The sequence below is a fragment of the Amblyomma americanum genome, chromosome 6 (assembly GCF_052857255.1).
Source record: "Amblyomma americanum isolate KBUSLIRL-KWMA chromosome 6, ASM5285725v1, whole genome shotgun sequence".
NCBI classification, from domain to species: Eukaryota; Metazoa; Arthropoda; class Arachnida; order Ixodida; family Ixodidae; genus Amblyomma; species Amblyomma americanum.
Window position 1 is genome coordinate 92,199,519 of NC_135502.1, and position 22,670 is coordinate 92,222,188.

At 45.7% G+C, this 22,670-nt stretch overlaps 1 protein-coding gene across 4 annotated transcripts in view; it reads right to left on the bottom strand.

Annotated features, from left to right (window-relative positions):
• Nucleotides 1–11: 11 nt before the first annotated feature.
• The window catches only part of Lnpk (zinc-ribbon metal-binding protein lunapark), a 34,941-nt gene continuing 12,282 nt past the window's right edge, over nt 12–22,670 (bottom strand). Inside the window, exons 5-10 of one of the 4 annotated variants that reach the window (XM_077627569.1) lie at nt 22,421–22,466; nt 18,348–18,524; nt 9,913–10,107; nt 8,858–9,025; nt 3,047–3,288; nt 12–1,180 (exon numbers count right to left, since the gene is read on the bottom strand). In XM_077627569.1, the coding sequence (XP_077483695.1) occupies nt 3,086–3,288; nt 8,858–9,025; nt 9,913–10,107; nt 18,348–18,524; nt 22,421–22,466 (789 nt within the window). In that variant the 3' untranslated portion in view covers nt 12–1,180; nt 3,047–3,085. The remainder of the gene's footprint in view (nt 1,181–3,046; nt 3,289–8,857; nt 9,026–9,912; nt 10,108–18,347; nt 18,525–22,420; nt 22,467–22,670) is intronic. The other 3 variants (XM_077627571.1, XM_077627568.1, XM_077627570.1) reach the window with 3 other exon arrangements.

Here is a 22,670-nt window from a genome sequence, read left to right on the forward strand (position 1 = left end):
CAGGCAAAACATCTTTTTACGTTGATTTATTCCACTCTGAAACAAAACACATAAAACAGTCCAAATAAAAGAAAACATTAAATGGAGATGCTTCCTTAAATAGGTTTAAAAGTGAGTGCCATGATGCAAACCAGCAATAATGCAGAGCAACTGCCCTTGTTTTCCTGTCAACACAACATTATTTTGCTAGTTTTTAATCTTCCTTCTAACAGTGAGTTAACAACATTGGAGCAGCAATCCATAAAGAAGAGTGCGTTCATTGTTCAAGCACTCGGGAGTTAAAAAGAAGTATTGCAACAGTTTAGGAAAAGCCTTCTAAATAAAACCAGAACACAAATCAATTTGTACACTACTGAGCAGACCGCCTAGGGTCGCCAGTAAACATCTGCCTCCACAAAATCTCTATTACAAACTGCACAGCAGCTGTTAAGACTATTGGCTTCACACATCCCTTTTAGAAAAGTTTGTCAAGCTGGGTCCAAGAAATTTCAAAGCATAATGCAAGCATTCATCTTAAGCCTGTACTCCACGTTAGTAGAAGAACAAAAACATTCAACAAGACCCCCCTAACTGTACAGGCAACCGATAGGGAAACAAGAAAACACCTGGCGTAAGATATGAAATAATTTACTATTCAGTCTTACTCACTGGACACCGACTTCAATATGCTACCTGTACAGGGTCGAGACAAAAACAGATATTGCTACAGACAACATGTGCACCCCCCCCCCCCAATGAAATCACCGTCAACACCCATATCAGAAACAAGTGCTAAAACACATACAGTGCATACTCCATTAATCTCTCTCACAAGGGGTTTCATGGTAGCACCTCTTTTTTTCCTTTTATCTCATGGCCCCACACACTACACAGCAGCAAGTCTCTGTATAGTTAGTAGGAGCTTGGGAAGAGAAAAAAAAAAAGGTGCACTAAGGCACATCCAAGAAGACACACGGTCTCTAATCCTCCTTCTTGCTCTGCGGGTTCTTCGGCAAAGGTGCCACAACTGCCTGCTTTGGCTGCCGGGCTATCTCATGGGCACCCAGAATGTCACCCGATGCGTCCACGGGTAAAACTTTGGCAGCTGGAAGGCTGTCGTCCAATGCACCACTGTCGTCCTTTGCCGCCTTGCTCTCGTAGCCCTCGTCGCATGTTTCCATGTCAGTTTCGTCCGCATCTTCTAATGGGGGAAGAAAGCGTCACGTCAGCTCGTGAACTGTGTCGAAGTTTTTGGATTCAGTTTTGGTTATGGGCTTGGCTGATGGCCAAACAACATGAAGCGGGGTAATTTTGTACGTACAGAAAACACAACCCTAAAAAAAATCACCCAATGAAAGGTTTTGGCAAAATTTTTACCTTGGAGGCTCCTGCATAAATGTGCGAGAGCAGAGGAATGGTTTTGCTCAGAAACTGTTGAACCAGTTTGAACATAGCTTGCTGCCTTCAAAAGGGCCAGATAAAAACTATTCACTGTTGGAAGCACTTTCGAAATTTATGCCGCTACCGTCCCCTCTCTCGTTTTCAATCAAACGTTTCAGGAAAGCTCACCTAAAACATGAACAAGGTATGAGGAAGGCTGGACAAGATGCGACGCTGTTCCCTTATCATGCTGTTCCTGAAGCTCCACAATTTCAAAATATACCAGCCAGCTCATTTGCAAATGGTGGAATATTTTGGCTTTCAAATTTATTCTTTACACAAATGTAAGTACATAATAAAAGCAGATATGAATACTTTATAAACTATGCTGTCTAGAGTGCTTAAAGCAGAAAAAATTAAGCTTTCAGGAAAAAGAATGTAAGCCCTCAATCAAACCTTTTAAGCAGCCATAGGATCCTAAATTTTTGTTTAAAGGCACCCAACTTGGTTGTCTAATAAGAACACTACTGCATTTCCCAGTCATACAAATGTCACGACTGGAGCTTGGCCCACACAAATTACGTATTGAATGTTCCACAAGTTCAGGGGAGTAACATTTCATGAAACCACAGGCACTGCAAAAACTCAAAATTTAGCCCCCCCTCAGATATCAAATTTTTCTGGAAGTGTCGTGTGACCGAGTCCAGTGAGCGGAGTAGACACTGGGGACATCAGCAGTAAGCCCCATAAATGCATGTTGAAACTCTGGCAGCAGTATACTGCAGCAATGTCAAATAAAGCAGCTAAGGATTATGTGGTGCCAAGAAGTGGGAGGCATACACAGCGACTCGATATATTCTTTTCTTAAATCTCGCATTGCCACATGTCGGCTGTGCCTCTGTGGACAACTGCACTAAATTATCCTTCTCAGTAAAAATTGATTCTCTGGCTCTTTCAGGGTATGTCAATGCTTGTCCTGCCTCAACAGACACATTCAAGACCAAGAAAATCGAACTTAAAAATGGCTGGGTTTAACGCGACTTGAACCTAGTTATACGAGCGAAAGCTCTGTCTAGCATAGTCTCCACTGTCTCAAATCAAATGTCATGGTCAAAGGTCAGGTACCCAGAGGTCATAGTCATATGATCACATGGTCTTACTACCACAGCTTGGGCCATGCCACCACACAGTTAAGTTCAGTTTGACCTTGTAAGGCACTGAAGGTCGCTGTCTCATCCACATTGAAATCGGAAGTTGTACCCCCAGGAGTAGAGCTCTTGCTCTAGAATTTTCTTGCCACTCACTTGCCACTCAATTCAAACTCCTGGCAACTACACTGATGGCTGGTTGCCATGGCATCTTGAAGTGAATGACGGTGTAGTATAGCCTCTGGGATCCACGACAAAAATTCGATGTCAACGCATGCAGTTTATTTGCGAAATCGGCCAGCGATGGCGACACATGTACTTCATAGGCTGGTCTATTCCAGTTATAAAAGCTCCGCTCTTCGCGAGTGGAATCTCTGTTGCTAAAATGCCACAGTATGGCGAGGCAGGCCAACGTCATTTTGTCCTCAGTGTCCTCTAATAGACAATGGCCACACAGCTAAATATGCACACAGCTAATTACTTAGAAGAAGCAAGCCACGCATCGCACTGCTACTGGTCGGAACCACGCAGATTCTTACTGTGAGGCACAAAATGGTAGCGCTCATCTTTGGCAGTTCTCAATCCAGAGGCTCACTCAGAGGCTCCCTAGTGGGTCCAGAAGTCTTATCAAGAGACGTGGTAGCAGCGGCAGCAGCAAGCGCAGTGCTTTCCATTTTCATGCTCAGAGAACCCATCGTAGCACAGAACTTTCGCGTCCATGCTGTTGCTGGTGTTAGTCTTGTTAAACGGGGAAGCGTAGCTTGAACGACGACCGGTTTTCCTAAAACGAGGCAAGTGTACGCACGACTGATGTCAGAGGTAGGCATGCCACCGACGCACTTGCTTCCCAGCTACTAAAAATCTAGCAGAGAGTACTTCTTACTGCTGCTGGATTCTTACTTGAAACTTCTTGCTACTTCCACATCTTCGGAAATTTGTCTCTAAAGATGCTGCATTTCCTCTGCATTGGATTTCTTGTACACAGCAAGAAACAGGGAGGTGATTCTGTTTTAACATGAGTATCGAAAACTGAGGACAGTAAAACTAGTGTAACAGTAAAAAAAGTGTGGTTTGTGGTTTGTAGTAGGAGCAACAGTTTACAAAGTAAATCCATATTTATGCAATCATTACAGCCCTTAGTTTCCCACAACATCATAAATTTGGCGGATTTTAGCATCTTTCATGGAATTCTTTGTGCACATAAGTAGGAATAACAAATAATATGATGGCAGTGTGATTAATTTAATCATTTGAATTATCTCGAAACAAACTTATGCTGGTGCCCTGATAAATTTGCTCCCCCATATACACTCAAGCAAGCTAGCACGTCAAGCGCTGTGGGTCTGGTAACAATGTGCCCGCACGTTTCTATGGGTAATGGAGCCTGTCGAAACCAATATTACCGTATCTGCACAAATATACTGTGAATTTTTTTTTTTTCTTGAATCGCCAGCTCCAGAAAGTACCTCACGTTTTTGCTATAACTAGGCTTATATATTTAGAAGGCAAGCCAATTTTTTTTTTACTTGCTGTTTTTTGAGATACCCACAGCAAACTCGCCCACTAGCAAGGTGATGGTTCGGGCTAGTGGGTATGCATTATGATCCATAGCGCAGCAACAAAACAGGGGACAAACAGCCGTAGTGGAAGTTTAGCGCTTGTGTTTGTCCCCTGTTTTGTTGCTACGCTATGGATCATATCACCCACTAGGCTTATAAGCTGTGGAGAAAAGCAAGCGCTAAAGCACAGGAGGCTTCATGCAGAATATTACTGATTCTTTATACTTTAGGCTACATGGGGGTGGCAAAAGAGGGTGCGACCAAAGATTAACGTGATTCCTCAGTTTTTTAAAAGCCAATGTGATAAAAAAAAATCAAGGGGAATATGGCCAACAGCAATATTTTTATTGCTCGGTTTACGTAAAATTTCAGCTTATAATAAAAATTTTGTGACTAAAGTTGCAAAATTTCAGTGTTATATCTCAAGAACATTTTTTTCTACAATGTATTTATTTTTCCCTAAATCTTGTGAAAAGCCTACAGAAGTAAAAATGTGTGGCACAAAGCTGGTTCAACATTCTACAAGACAGTTTTTTTTTTTTTTGTGTGTGAAACACCACTTTTCAGTTTTTAATTGTTGCAATGCAGTGTCCATAGATATGTCTAGATTGAGAAGAAAATGTCATGCAAGAAATATAAAATTCATAAATTTGAAAACGAAAGAAAGAATATCTTGACCAGCAGTATGGTTATAGGTGCGCAGCAAAGCAAACACGGTCAAAATATATCGAATAGTCGCAAAGGAATCGGTCACATAAAATGGACAACAAGGGACAAAAACGGTACTTTTCTTCGAGGCACTGTGGTTGTTGTCCCTGGCATCTTTTAAATGCAGTATTTCTTGGCTGCCTCTTTCCGTGCATGGTGCCCTTTTCAGCTGCTTGTTATCGGCTGTTGTGTGCCAGCAACAGCGCAGCTCAAAGATCTGGGCTGCACGTCCATGGCATCCACCGATCAAACCACTTTCAGCAGATGCACTGCATCCATGATGCCCTCCGTGATAAATTGACTTCCAGCCCACAGAGAAGTCTTCTTACCATTCTTGGTCAATGGCAACATTCCCTTCCTGCTGCCCTAATAGTGTGCCATCTTGTACTTCTTTTTAAAGGAGCATCCATCAATTACCACAAAATTTAATGCACTGCCAAAACAATGTAATCCGAAACAATCAAGCGAGTGTAACCAACCGACTGCAAAAACAGACACCACTTCATAGGCTGGTTGCTAGGGGCAACCACAGAGGAGATTAGTGCTGATGCATGGTAGTTGCATGACGAGACTTGAAACTTCTGTGGAGTGGAGCTGGAGCACTAGATTTGAAGACGAGGAAACAAACTTCCCCAGTATTTCAAAGAAATTTGGGATTCGAAGTTGAAAAAGTTTTTCCCACCCTCCGATTCAAACTCGGCGCCCTCTTATGATGTCATAGGACGGAGTGATGTGAAACGTGGCGTAAACGCAGACTCCATGATTTCTGACAGCTAGTGGTGCGGTCTAGCAGCAGCCGAAATGAAAGCTACCACCGCCGCACATTGAAGGCATCTATCGGGGGTCACTACCGTCGCTTCGTTTAAGTTTGCACCGGCGTCTTGCCAGCATTACGATGTATCCCGTTCATGAACCCGACGAAGTTCTCGCAGAAACTCTGGCCTGCATTTCAGCGACCTCAGCCCCACAGAGCGTGCGACGATGCTTTTGAGGGAGCATGGTTAGGTTAGGTGCCGGCAGGTCGTTACTCAGTGAGCAGCCGTTGCTAATAAAATATCTTGACCCAAGTGCGGGGAGTCGCAAGGGGCATGGGCAAGGTCGGCGCGTCGCGCCCATCGGAGGCTGCACGACGCTTTAGGGCCAATGGATTGTGATTCCTTGAACGGCGCTGTTGCACGGTGCAGCAGGCGGCTTCGAGGTCTCCCACGGTTGCAAGGGCCAGGTTATTTATTTTTTTCTGCCACAAAAAATGGATGGGTGCTCACGGGCGCTCGCGTTTAAAGTTGGCAGCTTGAAAGTAAAACCGATGCACGACGCTTCAACAAGTTCCGCGCGTTTCCGGAGGAACGGGGTCCACTGGATCGGGCTCAAGCATTAACCGTCAATAAAGGCGCATCTAATAAATGCACTCTTCCGATGCAGAAGTCTCCGCGCTTTCGCATATCCTGGCCTAACAGAGCTAGGCCACCAATTTTTTTTCTTAACTGCCTTGCATCTTTTCTTCCTTCCTTAATAACCAATTTCCGTTAAGTAGTTCGAAGTTGACTGGCACAGTCGGGAACGTTTCGCCGGTCAAGCGTACAAAGACACAAGTGATCTGTATACTGCTAACTGCCTTGTACGATCACCGACCATCATGTCATCATAGTTTTTCATCGACCGTGGCGATCATCTGACCAGCCTTATAAGGCTCCTTCAAAGGTTAACTAGCACTTGAAGTGGCACTTGAAGTTCCTCTGCTATTCGGCGCTTGTAAATCGAGGCGCGTCAAAAACAAAACCACGGGGCACGCAAAGCTCATAGACGCGAAGCGCCATAACAAACCGAAACTCTCCTGGCCGCCAGTGGTGCCGCCAAGCATCGGTTTTCTTTGCTTCCAACATTCAGGTTGTCTTTTGTCTGTCTTCCTTGTGTGATAAAAGTGCACTATCGGTTTCAAAACAAAACTTACTTCAATATTGAACTGCACAACCTTCCTTTGTCAGCCTCAGAGATTCGTGGTTTCAATGGAGGAAGGAAAATTCCTCCAAGGTGGCGTCTCTTGTCCTATGACGTCATCATGCTTGTACTTGCGAGATTGGCCTGTGGCGGCGACAACTGTATTTTGGTTCTTGCTATTTTCTACCTTACAATATCTTTGTTTTCAGTAAGAGTGGTGTTTTTGTGATCAGGAGGTGGTATTCTATCGATACAAGCCAACTTGATTTCTCCTCAGTGTCCCTTTAAGCGGGTAGGTACAGACTGTGATGTACTATTTGATGAAATAATATATTACAACTGTATTTGAAGGAAGTGAGCCCAGATGAGGCTATCAGCAAAGTAGCACTGAAGTGTGGTGTTCCCACATCACATTGTGATGAGAGCTCAACATACAACGAGCTTAACGGTAAGTTCATAACATCACGGTTGAAGTGTGAATGTCCATACTTCCTGTGCATCCAGATGTACTAGTGCTCATATGTACAACGCATGTCCAAGTACAAAGTTCAGAAGCAAGCAAAGAAAAAACCAATGTAAAAATGTTTGATGACTGTCCTTGTGAAAGGAATAGTAAGGCACTCAAGATCAAAAAGCAGCATAAATATGCGCTAGCACATTTGCATATACAGTAGCCGACTGGTAATTCGGATCGGCTTTGTTAGTTTATATAGTCCAGCGGCGTGCGTGGAGATATCCCGCTTGACTTCACTCAGGTCGACCCGTCGCCATAATTCGGACTTGTAGGATATTTCGGACCTCGATGAGGCACCATCAGTCACCCCATAGAAGTGCATACATATTCGCAACGGATATTTCGGACTTCGAAAGTTCGATTTTTCTGACTAATTTCAGTCACCTGCGGGCCAAAATCTGCCATTTTATCAGCTTTTCGCCGGCGCGAAAGGCGCCATCTTGGATCGGTCGGCAACTGTATAGGGGTACATGGAATTTTGTTCCTCATACACCTCATGACTACCTCAGGAGTTTAGGTTGCGCTGAAGCTCCATCCACATCAAAGCTGCTCTTCCACTGAATCTGAGGCCCCCCACTCAACATCTCGTACACAACTGGAAGGTACATGACTGCCAAGAGCCAGTTAGCATGAGGATCACTCCCATCCTTTGATCAACCGTGCACTACTCCACGGCGTCTTATTTTAGTTTTCTTCTCTGACAATGTGCCGGTGAACTGCTTCATCCCACCTGCATTCTTAAAATGAAACTAGTTCACAACGACAGTTTTGTATTGCCAGTGATGTAACAAAAGAGTGGCAAGCAGTACAAATGCAGAAAGTGCGGACAAAAGTTAGTTTTGTAGCGAAAGCTACACTGGCCACGAACTTGTTATTTCGCTGTGGCGGTGCTCCGAGGAGGCACAGAGACAGACCTTGAGCCATTGCCTAGCAACCGCCGCAGCTGGGCGGACGCCGTGCGCTCGCCGCCCTTACCCTTACCAGCCTTTACGCGCTTAACCAATAACCAACGTATTCGGTGGCGGCATCTATGGGAGCTGCTGAAACCCCCGCACACTCACTGAATAAAAAAAAAAAACTGTGTCAAGGCTGGGAATCGAACCAGGGCCTTTGGCGTTTGAGGTGTGGAGACTCTACCACTCCACCACAATGGCTCAAGGTTTAATCATGAATAAAGGCGCATCTAGTGAATGCACGGGCTTCATATATTAACTCTTCCAATCTAGAAGTCGCCACGCTTTCGCTAGGCATATCCTGGCCTAATAGAGCTAGGCGCTATAGTTGGATACAACTTAAGTCTGCAGTGAAGCTCCGCCCACATTCAGGACCGGCAAACAGAATTCCTTCCCAGCAAAAAAGTAGTCTTTTGTTGAAACTTCTCTTGTCACCCAAAAAAAAGTTGATCACGATAAAAAAATTATAAGCCCTAGAATTTTGACACCTGGCTTGTTTAATAAAGTAAAACATTAAAAAGGTGATTTCGTTCACTTTTGTGACTGGCTAGCGGAGTAATACAGTGTGCCGCGGACCACGGCCCAGTGTTAACAACCGCTGTTTTTTTAAGTTGTATCCTGCTATGCGCAGCTGGTGCGTACATTAAGCTGAAATTGGTTAGATAAGGAAGTGCTTACTCTCATTGCTGGGGTTGTTCACCGTGATGGAAGACTCCTCGGCAGTTGGAGCCGGACTTGGAGATGGAAGTGCAAGCATGCCTGCTGGCGGCATCTCGAGCACCCTTGGCAATTCGGGGCGTTGCTTTTTAGCCTGGTTCCAGTGGAAGCAGTAGCAACACCGGAATGCTAAGGGAAATAAAAAGCATGAAAAAAGAAGCAGAAAGCAAGCCATGAAAGAGAATACTTTTTAAGGAGTTAAGCCTAGTAGACGTGCGGAGGCATGTGTTTTTAGCCTGATTGGCTCACTGATTAGTTTAAAGTGATTGGCCAGATTGGCTCAACTGAGCATTCCTCATTGCACAGCAACTACTCCCTAAGTAAGAGGCCGAAAAAAATTACAGCAGGCTGCGCATAAGGCAAAGGCGAACAAAAACCTCATGGCGAGGGCAAAGACAGAATTACACTCAACCCACTAGCACAGTTGTCCACATGCTTGTCTAGAGCTCTCGAATGGCACGCTCTTTTGTGCATTTATGACAATCGCCGCTGCTTGGAAGGCCCGGCACACTTTTTCAATATATCAGGAGTTAAAACGCAATCCATGGCAATGTACATGCATGATAAGGTCTTGTTTTGAGCCCTAGGCCGCTCGTAAATGACTGAAGTGTGCTCCCTGCTGTGCCGTTCAAGCACTCTAAACAGATGTGTGGATGACTGTACAATAAACAGCAGAAAACCACAACAGTTGATGGTTAAAAATGAAAGCTATAATGATGCAGGTAGCCATTGAGGCAAAAGGTGACCAAAAATACAAGAACGCACAAACTTTAAGCATGGAGGTGCCCGTACCTAATTATTACGACATCACGTGCTATTCCTTTTATGACCTTTTCAAGAAGTATGTGACACTGCCACCACTTCTGTGCCAAGCAGCACTTTACTGCATCACTCTTCCTATTGTGCTAGACTATCCACATTTCATGCAAAGTGACTTTTTTTCACAATTTAAACCTGGCAGGTGTTTTACACAAGTGCAAGAGAGAGCACAACAGCACGAAGTTGGCAAAACTTACACAGGTACTCGTATTCTTCCTTGAGCGCCATGCCGTTGTGGGAACAGCAGCGGTTGCAAATGAGTGCATACCGGTTACCAGGACCCTCTCCCACTAGAAAGTCGATGACCCGGTCAAAAGCTGTCCTCTCTCGAGGGAGGATTGGGCGAGGGAGGGGCGGCACCGGTAGGGGACCTGAATTTGCACAAAAACAAACTAATTTTCATTCAGTAGAAAGAGTCGAGAACTTAAGATGCAACAATTCCAGCAGAATTCACAACAAATTAAGGTACTGTACTACCAGCCAAGCATGAAAACGAGTTCTTCAATGATGTAAAAGCAAAGACAAGTGCGAAATTTCACCACATGCTCAACACTTGAATGTGAGTTTCAATCCGAAATCAAGTGGTACTGAACTCTAGAGCTTATATCAGCACATATTTTGACGAAAACTAAGTACCGTATTTACACGATTGTAAGTCGACCCTTTTTTTTTTAAATTTAAAATTCCGAAGTGGGGGGGGTCGACATACAATCGAAACGAAACCTTGAACTGCCAATAAAAGCAAGAAAAACAATCTATCAGGGACGCTACTGCGACGTTAGAAGTTTTTGTTTGCTCTACGGTTCCAAGCGTAGCATTCAGGTATTCCGCGGGCTTTTTGGCCAGGATTTTTCATTTTTTATTTTAACTGCGCACACCGTTACCCACCGCGATGGTTCAGTGCTACTGAACAGGATACCCGGGTTAGAACTCGACCGCGGCGGCAGCGTTTCGATGGAAGCGAAACGCAAAGGTGCCCGTGTGCTGTGCGATGTCAGTACAGCAGGTTAAAGATCCCCACGTGGTCGAAATTATTCCGGAGCCCTTCACTACGGCACCTCGTTCTTCCTTTCTTCTATCACTCCCTCCTTTATCTCTTCCCTTACAACTGGGTTTTCGCCGATATTTGAGACAAATACTGCGCCACTTCCTTTCCCCCAAAACCAATTTCATTTCATTTCACACCCAGGAAGGGCCGCTGTCCCGCTGTTCCGCTGTTCCAATCGCAGAGTCTGTGCTAGCGCCCGGGAGTGTCGCTAGCTGATGGAAGAGCCGCTATTTCAGTTGGTTGCGCAATACCATAGCCTCCTCTATTTTTTCTGTGCCTGCCGAATGCGCCCTCCGCGGCCGTCGGCGCAACTCGGTTGGTTACGCTACTGAATGACAAGTGGTGGCGCTAGTCACGTCGGGGTCGTGCATTCGTCTTCCGCGGCTGCACCGCGCTGTCGGTCAGTCGCATATGCGCGTATTTTGATCCGTGTACACTGGAAATTCAGTTTATTTGGCGCGCACGTGCAAAAAAACTAAAGCTTGCTGGCGTTCGTTGTTGTGACAGCACTGCTTAGATGCTGACTTCGTTCTTTAGGGACCGAAAATCGGCGACGCTCAACGCATGCTGAACTACCTGTTCCCTTCTAACGGTGAGCCAAGAATTTTTTTTTGTGATAGCAATAATGTTATTTGTAGCCTGCATAAAGTCCTATATCTGTCTGTGGCTTACTGTGTGTTTAATTCGAATATTTGTGGGCGCATTTTCTCAGACTGACATCTCTTAGTTTTGTTTTTGCGCTCGCGCTCGACGAATTTGTGTGGTTGCACTGAACTTTTTAAGCATACGACTGTAATATCGAAGCGCATTGTTAAACCGCTGACCACTGCCTTGCAGGACTTGATGGCATACTGCTGTGTGCCGCGTTGCCGCTCAGATGGGGAAAGGAAGATTCCAGGCACCTCTTTCCACGAGATTCCGGCGGACATGGCGCTACGGGAGCAGTGGTTGAAAGCCATACGGAGAGACAACTGGGTGCCGAACACTACTTCGAATTATTCAAGAATATGTAGCCGGCACTTCAAGGAAACCGACTTTGCGGAGGGCAAGCGGCGCCGTCTCAAGAAAGGTGTAGTGCCCTCCTTGTTTCCGGAATACCCTTCATACATGAAGCCAAGGCAGTTTCAAGAAAGGAATGCAGAAAGCATCAAGAAAAGGGCGTTTCCGAAAACGAAAGAAAAGGAACCTAAGCCGGCTACAAAGCGGCAGAAGTTGCAGGATGGCACATATGCAGAAATGTCAGAGGACAATTGTCAAGAGGCCAGCCCGTCGGCTTATCCAGAAAGAAATGAACAGGCAAAACCTGAAAATGAAAAGGAACCACAGGAGGCTTCAAATAGCACACATGCGAAGGTTTCACACCAAGCAACGCAAGTGAATGTTGGAGTATCTAGCCTACTTGCAACTGAAAGAACAAGATGGAAACGCAGAGAAAGGGGTCTGAAAAAGCAGGTTGAAAAGCTTCGACGTACAGTTGACCAGTACAAAGCAGAGCTTGAAAAAATGAAAAATGATTGCAATTTTGGTATCTGCAGTACATTCGGGAGCAGGTTGAAGAGAAGCATATTTCAGCTGTGTTTTTATTGGATCAAATTGTGAGCTTTCGCCGAAAAAAACCAACTTGAACTGAAGACGTAGTGCGCCACTGCATCGTACTACGCCACCTGTCAACAAAAGCTTACGAGCACACAAGGAGGGGAATGCTACTGAAGCTACCTAGCAGAAGCACCCTTCTGAATTACCTTGGGAGCAGCTTGGGCGAGACAGGTGTCAACCACCTAGTGCAAGCAAGACTGAAGGCTGAATTAGAAAAGCTGGATGCATCCCAATCTAGAACCTGCTCACTAATAGTAGATGAGATGCGGATAAAGCCCAAGCTTCAGTATAATAAGCAGCGAGATTGCTTTGTCGGTCAAGTCGACATGGGCATAGCAAGTGCACCTGACAGTGAGCTTGTTTTGGCAAACTCCTTGCTATGCTTTATCATAAATGGGCTCAGCACTACTTATAAGATTCCCGTTTCATACTTTTTTACGAAAGGGCTAAGTGGCTATCAGCTATCAAAGTTGCTTCTCTATGTAATGAAAGAAGTAGAAGAAATAGGGTTCCGTGTAGTACGCTTGGTGACAGATAATCATAAAGTCAACGCAAGTGCAATGAAAGAGCTCTGCGGTGGGTTTTTGACCTACAGAATTCAACACCCGTGCAATCCCGACCGAGAACTTTTCCTAAGCTTTGATTACTGCCACATAATGAAAAATGTGCGGTCCCAGTTTCTGTCACGAGACCTCGGCAAAGCTGGTGAGGTGTCTTCATCCCACCTAAAGAAACTGTATGAAATGCAGAAAGCATGGATGGTCAAGCCAGTAAGGAAATTGAGCAGGAAACATGTCTATCCAAACAATATTGAGAAAATGAATGTTAAGAGGGCAGTGGAAGTATTCTCTTCAGATGTTACTTCAGCACTCGAAGTTCTTGTGAAGCAAGCAGGCCATAGCTGCCATCCTGCTTTTGCTGCTGCAGGACCGACAATAACCTTTATGAGAAATGTATATCGATGGTTCGTTTTGCATGACACAAGTAACCCCGTGCAACATGTCCAGCAGTGCTTTCCGGATGTGAGGCACTACGACAGCACCGATGATGATTGCCTCGAGTGGCTAGAAGTTACGTTTCCCTTGTACATGGAGGAATTGAAGAGAAATACATCATCTCCTCGTGGATTCCTTACGACTGAAACATATGAAGTGCTACGACATACTCCACTGTTCATTGTGTCCGCTTCCTTCTCACGAGAGAAAAGTTCGGTTTTGTGCTAACAAGGAAGTTTAGCAGTGATCCCATCGAGTCATTGTTTGGGACACTCAGGCGGTCGGTCGGTTGCAATGACCAGTTGGATGTCCGTTCTGCGATCTCGGGGCTCGAAAAAGTTTTGAAGACGGGCATCGCAGCTGTGTCGCAGGACAGTAACGTCCTTTGCGCTGAAAAGCCTGGACCATCCAAGGGGGTTTTACTTGAAACTCCACAGGTGTCGAAGAGCTCAGCTGAGCTTCCAAAGCAAGCTGTAAATGTACTAAAGATCTCAGGCGGCCAAATGTGGCAAAGTTTGCAACACTGCAAGTGTCAGCAACGGTTTATGTTGGTGGATATATTGCCCGTGTAGTTAAAGAGCGTATTGAATGTGATAGCTGCAGTGCGATCGTCACCAAACTTTTGACTAAACAGCCACTTCAGATGTTTACTTTTCACCAGGACAGAGGTGGATTGTTGTACCCTTCAGACAACCTGCTTCATGTCCTAGAGACCCTGCGGATATTTATCCAGACAGCACTTCAAAAATGCCAAACGCTTCACAAACCTCTACAAATGCTCTTAGATGCAGCTGTACCAGCTGTTTCAAAGTCTGGCCTTCTTCACTGCCCCAACACCCAGCGCCACCATGATGTCGCTAAGTTGGTGTGCTCAAGATTCATAAAGCCGCTACTCGTGAACTATGCCTTTGCTGCCACTGACAAGAGTGACATCTACAAAACTTTCTTCCAGAAACCAGTGTCAAGAAAATATGTCAAGTTGTGAACTGATGTTTCACTGTGTTTCCTTTCCATGCTGGGAATAAATTGGTTTCTTGTTTTGCTTAGGCGTAAAAAGAAGTTTGATTTTTCTGTCTGACGTGCACGCAGTGCTTGGGGACCTAAAATGATGCTTTTTATATGTGCGAAGTGCAAGTAGATTGCTTAAGCATGTGCTGCTTATTGTGAACATTCATGCATGCACCCTTCAGCACACGTTCCTGGCAAGAAGCATCCTGTTTGGAACATGAATTATTCACGGACGCTGATAAATTGCACAGGAAATGCACAGAAAAATGCGCAACCTGCCTCACAAGCGGCGCGCGACCACCAATTCGCCGCTGAAACTGCATGCGCAGCACTCCGACGTGAGTGGCGCCCCCACCACGATGAGTGGCAGCGCCGCGCAACTGCAGTGACGGCGCGTCCCCTTTGTTCGCTCCTTGATCCGGCAGGCACAGATAAAATACAGGAGGCCATGGCAATACGTAACAGCGGCGCTTCTGGGGAATGACGATGTTTGCTGGAAGAGCTGACGCCCCAACACCGATCACTCTTTGTTTGATGGTGCTTGGAGTGGTGCTTTTGACTCGACTGCCGGCCGCGTGCTTCGCCATGAGCTCTCCAGGTTCGAAAAGCATTTGGCGCTCATTCACTGCAGCGTTCAAGAGGAAGGCCATCATTTACGCCGAAGAAATCAACAACTGCGCGGCGGGCCGCAAGTTCAACGTTTCTGAACAGTTGGTGTGGGAGTGGCGGAAGCAGCGGACAAAATTTTCGATTGCGGCTCCAAGCGAAGAGGTTTCCGCGGGCCGAAGTCGGGACGCTTTCTGGAGCTGGAGGTCAAGCTTGCAGCGTATGTCACCGAAATACGTGATCGGTCCCTTACTGTGACATGTGAAATGATCACGCAACAAGCCCGGGTCTTTGCTGCGGAAGCTGGAATACTCCGAACAGACTTCAAAGCCAGCAGGGCTTGGGCTTCGAAATTTATGAAGAGGGCTGGCTTCTCTCTTCGTCGGCGTACTAGTGTATGCCAGAAGCTGCCTGCTGCTTACGAGGAGAAAGTTCTCACCTTCCATAGGCACTACCTCAAGCTCCGCGACTCGCGGCGATACCTGCTCGGCCAAATCGGCAATGCGGACCAGACTCCCGTCTACTTCGACATGACGAGCAACACAACAGTGAGCGTGAAGGGAGCTCGCGAGGTTAAGCTTCTCATGACAGGAAACGAGAAACTTCGGTTCACTGTTATGCTATCATGCTTGGCAGATGGCATAAAGCTCCGACCGTACATCGTCTTCAAAAGAAAAACTATGCCAAAGGAAATGTTCCCGAAAGGTGTGATTGTGCGAGTGAACGAAAAAGGCTTTATGACGGATGACTTAGTTATTGATTGGTACCGTCGGGTGTGGCTTTTGAGGCCAGGGGCATCCCTCAAAAATCGCAATCCGAACCTCCTCGTGCTGGACTCATTTCGCGGCCACCTTACCGCGAAAGTGAAGGCAGAGCTCCGAAAAGAAGATACAGATATGCTGGTGATTCCCGGCAGTCTGACGGGGCAGTTGCAGCCGCTCGACGTTGGCATTAACAAGCCATTCAAGGACTTGCTCCGGCGCGAGTACAATGAGTGGCTGGCGGCAGAAGGGCGGGAACTTACGCCAACGGGGCGCATGAAGAGAGCCTCCCTGGCGGCTGTGTGCGGGTGGGTGATTTCTGCTTGGGCAGCCGTTCCACGCGATGTCGTGGTGCGGTCATTTAGGAAGTGCGGGCTTTCCATGGAGGACGATGTGCTGTGGGATCGCAGCGGCGGCGACGACGACGACAGCAGCAGTACCACTGAAGATGACTCAAGTGAGGATGAATAGCCCATCTATGCAATAAATTTTCGTTTTTGAAGCGCTCCACCGGTGTTTTTTTTTCGGACATGCGATTTGGGGGGGTCGACTTACATTCGAATTGACTTACAATCGTGTAAATACGGTAGTTAAGTATGGTGTCTCCAGAAAAATTTGCACAACTGAAAGCTGATGGATGTCGCAATAAATCAGATGTTAGACCTGCACTAGCCGTTCGACCACCTGGGGTTCTCTAAGGGCACTGATATCACACAGCACACAAGCGCTACACATTTCACTTCGATCGAACTGCGGCCATAGAAACCAGGATTCGAAGTTGGACAATATAACCAAAATAGGTTAAAGCCCATATCCCGACTTTAGTGTCCACCACGCCCTACCCTTCTTGAAATTCATACAATTAGCATTTTATTTTTCTACAGGTGGCCCCAGCAGACTGTAGACCAAGTGTCGGCAATGTAGAAAGAACAAAAACAATGAAGTCCTCAGAAATCAAACCCAAAGGACAATACATCGGGCATGGACTATAACCCAGAAATTATGGTTTATAGGTTTATGGGGGTTTAACGTACCAAAGCGACTCAGGCTATGAGGAACGCTGTACTGAAGGGCTTCAAAAATTTCGACCACCTGGGGTTCTTTAACGCGCACTTACATTGATAGTGTAAGAATAAAAACAAACATTTTTTTTTCCGCTTTCACTTGAAGCAGGTTCTTGTCTACATGCAAGGTCAAATTCAAGACACTGCATGATAAGTGCACAACTCAAAAAACCACCATTACTGAATGGATACTTTTTTATGTACACAAGACACAGAAAACTTGTATGGAGCTCTTTACACCTCTGGCCTTTCGCTGAAAAAGATAGCCTCAAGATGTTACACCACTATCAAGCTCTTAAAAGAAGTTTTTACAAAGCAAAGTAATTTTTCTTTAGTAATGTTGGCTTGGTTTTATGGGGGTTTAACGTCCCAAAGCGACTCAGGCTATGAGGGACGCCATAGTGAAGGTCTCCAGAAATTTCGACCACCTGGGGTACTTTAACGTGCATTGACATCGCACAGTACACGGGCCTCTAGAATTTCACCTCCATCGAAATTCGACCGCCGCAACCGGGATCGAACCCGCGTCATTCGGGCCAGCAGCCGAGCGCAATAGCAACTGAGCCACCGCGGCGGCTCTTTTTAGTAATGTTGGTTAGCAGGGTATAGTTGTGAGGACAGCATGCTTGAAAGAATGCATGCTCTCATCACACAGACTCGTTTGGAAGACTGTGAGGGCCTACGCTGCCAAATGATTTTGATTTGACCACTGGGACCACCTATGCGTGGGGGGTGTAAGAGTCAGGTGGACGGATGAGATTAGTAAGTTAGCGAAGGATAAGGTGGCCACATATTGCACAGGACAGGGTTAATTGGAGGGATGTCAGAGAGGCCTTTGTCCTGCAATGGATACATTTATACTGTTGCTGCTGCTGATGACGATCATTATGATGTGGCAGCAGCAGGCTTTAGGATCACCCTGTAGTCATATAAATTGACGCCAAACCCTTCCTGTGGCATTTACAGCGACAGCTGTTAATGACATGTACTCATGGATCCACGACATTGGCGCAGAAATACGCACAGCAAGGGGGGCGGAAGAGCACAAGAAGTGGGCAAGGACAAGAATGGGGTATGTAGAAGAAAGGGAAAGAAACAGCAGATGCAACACACACAACGCGGTGGAACACCACAGCGTAGTGCGACGAGAGCAAGAGGGGAGGAGCGAAGTTGTGCAATGCAGAGCAGCAGGAGGAAGCACCATACAGGCTGCGTAGCACACAGCGAGGGTTCTCAGCAACAACGCAGCATGGTCGGATAGGGTGAGGTGCCATGGCACGACGCAAGAGGGTATTGTACATGCCGCACTGTGCGGCAAGAGGAAGGAAAGGTGTTACATAGCGCAGCATAACCGCAATTGCCAGGTTTTCACATTACACCACCATCATCATCATGATCAGCCTGACTACACCCACTGCAGGAGAAAGGCCTCTCCCATATCTCTCCAATCGCACAGCATAACACGTTACACAGCACAGAGTAAAAGTTCAATTTTTTCGTCTCCCACCGAGACTGGGATAACTGACTGCAGTAGGCCAATGCAGCAGTCCTCACCATGCGACTGCTGGCCGTTCCTCGGCACGCCCGGTGCAACAACCATCATGCGGCGCTCCTCAAAGGGAGCACTGGGCAGTGAGGAGGAAGGCATCTTGAGGTTCGTGTGGGGCAGCCGGGCTCCGGGGCGGAGTGGGGCACCCTTGACAGGTGGGGGCATCATGCGGCGACGCACATCTACACGTGCCCAGCACACACACACACATTCTATTTTAGCACACAGTACACATACACATACATACATGTATGTGGACAAAACCGCTTATGTTCTTCTAAGCAAACTCAGCCATTGGTGCCATATCAAAATGAATATGAGCACACTATCACTCTAACCTCCCAATTCTGCCCCTGACTGTCATTTTCTGAAAATATTTCAGCATCCAACATAATGGTTCAAAAGTATATACCATATGTACTCATGTAATTTGTACCCATGTACGATTTGTGCACCCCCAATTTTTTACCTAGGTTTAAAAAAAAGAGAAACTTTTACTCGCATATTTTGCACTCCCTGCTGCGCAAGCACACCAGTGTGCACACAGATGTGTGCAGGACAGCCTTGGAAAGATCGGCACAGTGACGTGCGGCTACGAAAGGTAAGTGGTGTAAAAAAAAAAAAGAAGTCAGTAATTTGTTTGTAAATTGGTTCTGGTAAAGGAAAGTCGATTGCGTGCCGTTTACCCAGCTCGCATGCGCCGGCAGCCACTTTCCTGTAAGAATGGCTGCAAGAGCAAACTTCCAATAACCGCTGGAGCGTACATTCCGCTGGAATCTGAAACTGCCGAACTGTTAGCTGTTCCGCTCGCCACTACTCAGCCAGGCCGCATGCGAGGAGTGTGCCATTTTATTGCCTTTTATCTCCATTTACATCTGATTGCTGGCTTTGTGACTCTGCATCGATCATGCAGGAAACTACCCTAAAAACCAGAATATAGGTCGAACTTTTTTTCAAAAAACCATGGCGAAAAGTAGACCCCCCGTCTTATATACCAGTCATTGGCAGAAAACAGAAAAACTACGGAAGTCTTGCAACAATGGGCAGCTGAAGTCAGTAGCCTCCACCACCATCGCCATCAGCAACAGTGCGGCGTGGCTGGCATAGCGAAGCACCGCTATTTTACGTTTCCGTTGTTACAAAGCTATTTAGGTTAAAGGCTGCTTTTTCACATTTTGTTTCAAAATGAGCAGCAGCCAACGGCAATTCACCATTGCCTTCAAGAAAATCGCGACTGAGCATGCAGAAGCTCACAGCAACCTGGCAGCACAGCGCGAATTTGGAGCATCCGAAAAGAGCATTCAGTACTGGCGGAGGCAGAAGCTGCGTATTACAACTTGCAGCAACTAGAAGAAAACATCATTTCGTGGGTGGACCGCAGCGTATCCAGAATTGGAAGGAAAGGTTGCACCGCGTGCAAGATCGCTGCCTGTAACTCCCGAATGCATCCGCATGAAAGAGGTAGAGATCGCGCGTGCCTCTAGTCTCGCGAGGGTGCAATTCAAGGGCTCGCCATCCTGGGTGCGGCGATTCATGAAGAGGAAGGGCTTTGCTCTACGGCGCCGTACTTCTGTGTGCCACAAACAAACACGCGGGTTGATGGGCGCGCAATACTACTAAAAAATTGGCTGGGTGTACCTATGAGTAGCATTTAAATGAAAATGAAGACTGTCACCATTGTGCAACCTGTCAAGTCGCATTTATTTCAAGATAAGGGTGTCTTTTGGTACTTTTTCCACTGAAAAAGATTTTTTTTCATTTTCAGAATTGGTTAGTTGAGGGGTCGACCTATAGTCCGGTTTTTACGGTACACAACGTGGGTCTGGGATGGGTGTGAAGAGGGGGTGGTATGCACCTGCGTTCCTTTTTTTGGCCAGCGAGAAGTGAGAGTTGTGGGCTCGACTTACACGTAGCAATATACCGTATACATGTAGAGTTTTTAGAGTTTTTTTGGATGTGGTCACAAAATCTCCACGTAATTTGCGCACCCCATATTTGAAGCCTTAATTTTAGGAGAAAAAAGTGCACAAATTACACGAGTACATATGGTATATATTTTTAATTCACCAATACAGGCTACAGGTACAAGAACTGAAAACAAAATGATATCCAAGAATTTCGCCACTTGTTACACCACGGGCATCAAGGGAGAGCAAATGGTAAGCATCATTTTGTCTTTCATTTTGAAGTGCTACAGATTCCTGCCACTTAAATTATTAGGTACATGGTTTGATCAGAACTGCAGCAGAACTGTGCACTCAGCAGAAAATTAACTGCGCACACAATTATGGGGGCAGTGTGCAGGGTACTGGCATCTTATGGTCAGGTGCACAGACGCATGGCACAGACAGAGCAGCACCTTAACCATCGTTTAAGGAGGATAGCTTCTCTACAAATGCAGGTACATTTCAGCATTAGTATCCTCCAGTTTGAGCATTTACAACTTAATAAAAAACAGGGGCATGCTTCAATTCACATGAATATGGCACTTGTGAACAGTGAACGCAATCTTTCAGTTAAACTCAAAGCCATTAGTAACTCCACCTGATATTAGATGTTCTATATTAACATGGCACTAGTTCACACCCCATGCTGTTACAAAATTTTTGGCCCTGATGCTATCCACGACTCCTCTGCAACAATTCTTGTGATATCCGTTCTTGCACTGTGGTCCAGCATGACAAGAAACACCCTAATAGTATTCAAATGCAAAATGCAAACGTCATTTTTAACTGTGCATGAAACTTGAAAAAGTGCAAGAAGGTTTGTTCTTGGACATTAAAGCTACTTATTACAGACTCAGGCAGGAATGGTTCCACCTCATCCTTGGACAGTTACATTAAATGACTATGTACTAATTAGGTGTTCCCAATCACACAGGACTGCACTTGTGGCCATATCAAGGCCTCAGCTGTACTAAACCTAACATTTGCTCTTTGAATGGATACAATGGCATTTCAGACAGGGCGAACCCTCGTAGTAAAAGTGAAAATTCATTAATTGTGGCAAATTAGCTTTTAGCTGATTGATTTCACAAATAATTTGTGGCAGCTTTTGGGGACCCTGAAACACATTTCATCTTTCCACTCCACAGAACAGTTTAAAAATCCCGAAGCAACACTCAGGAAACATGCTTTTTAATAAAGGTCCAAGAGCAAAAACTCTGAGCTACGTCACGCTGTATAAATACTTCATTTTCCACGCACCCGCCTCTCTGCATTTAAAAGAGTGGTTTCGAAGTGATCCACCAGCAACTCAAACAGTCTTTCTGCATATTCTTTTTTTTTCACTGCTCACTGCTTATGTGTAAACCAGTCTGCTTTTTGTCTCTTCAACTGTGATCTATGTCTGTGTTCATCTTTCCTTTGCTCGCCATCTCGTTTTCCCGAGATGTTCAAAGTGCCGACCATAGCTACTACATTGCTTTCCCACATCATAAACTGATTGACAGCCTTGTGTGGCCAAGTTCTGAACAACCAGTACCACGTGCCCAAAAAATCTTCAGGTCACTACGCCCGCTGGAGTAGTTGCAACTTCGCAGAGCAGCGCAGCAATCGCCACCACTCATGCGATACAGCCTGCTATTGTTACAGGGACAGAGATGCACAAACAAGCACGACACTTCCACCTTTTCTTTCATGCCACTCCAAACTACTCAAAAAGCTTCGTGGCGACCTCCACTGATTTGACTAATCAACTCAGTTTGTTTGCATTAGCTTGCAGCTTGTATTTTCACACACCATGAAAAAAATGTTGAATCTTGACGCACACCTTTGTTGAGCATTTTACTCAACAGTTTTAAATCGCAAAGAGCCAATGGCAACACCATCAAAGGTGGAACATTAAAAGTGAGCAGATGCCTACTTATAATTTTCAGGGCAGTGTTAATTTACGCTCTCTTAAAATGTTAGACCATATGGCATGCATTCAAGCTATTAGCACCAGAATGTGATCAGCTGAAATGGTATGACTACAGAAAAATGGGAACATGCCCGGAAAGCTTTTTTCCCTACGTGTTGTGCCTGGCAAACAGAAGAAAATATGAAACAGGCTTGGTCAGAGGATGAACAACTCTCACCTGACTCGGTGCCAAGCAGTGGCCTCACTGTTTTCTCCTCCAATTTCTGAAAGAAGCAAGTTCCAAACAGTAAGCTGAGCAACCTGAGAACTCTTTAGTTTTCCTGAAAACATCCGTGTTGTGCTACCCATCATCACGAAGTCTTAACACAAAACAAGCAAGTATAATGCAAAACTCCAAATTGGAAAAAATATATATACAGTAGATTTATGAGTGCTTGAGGTCCCTATTCTCCTTTGCATGCATTCAC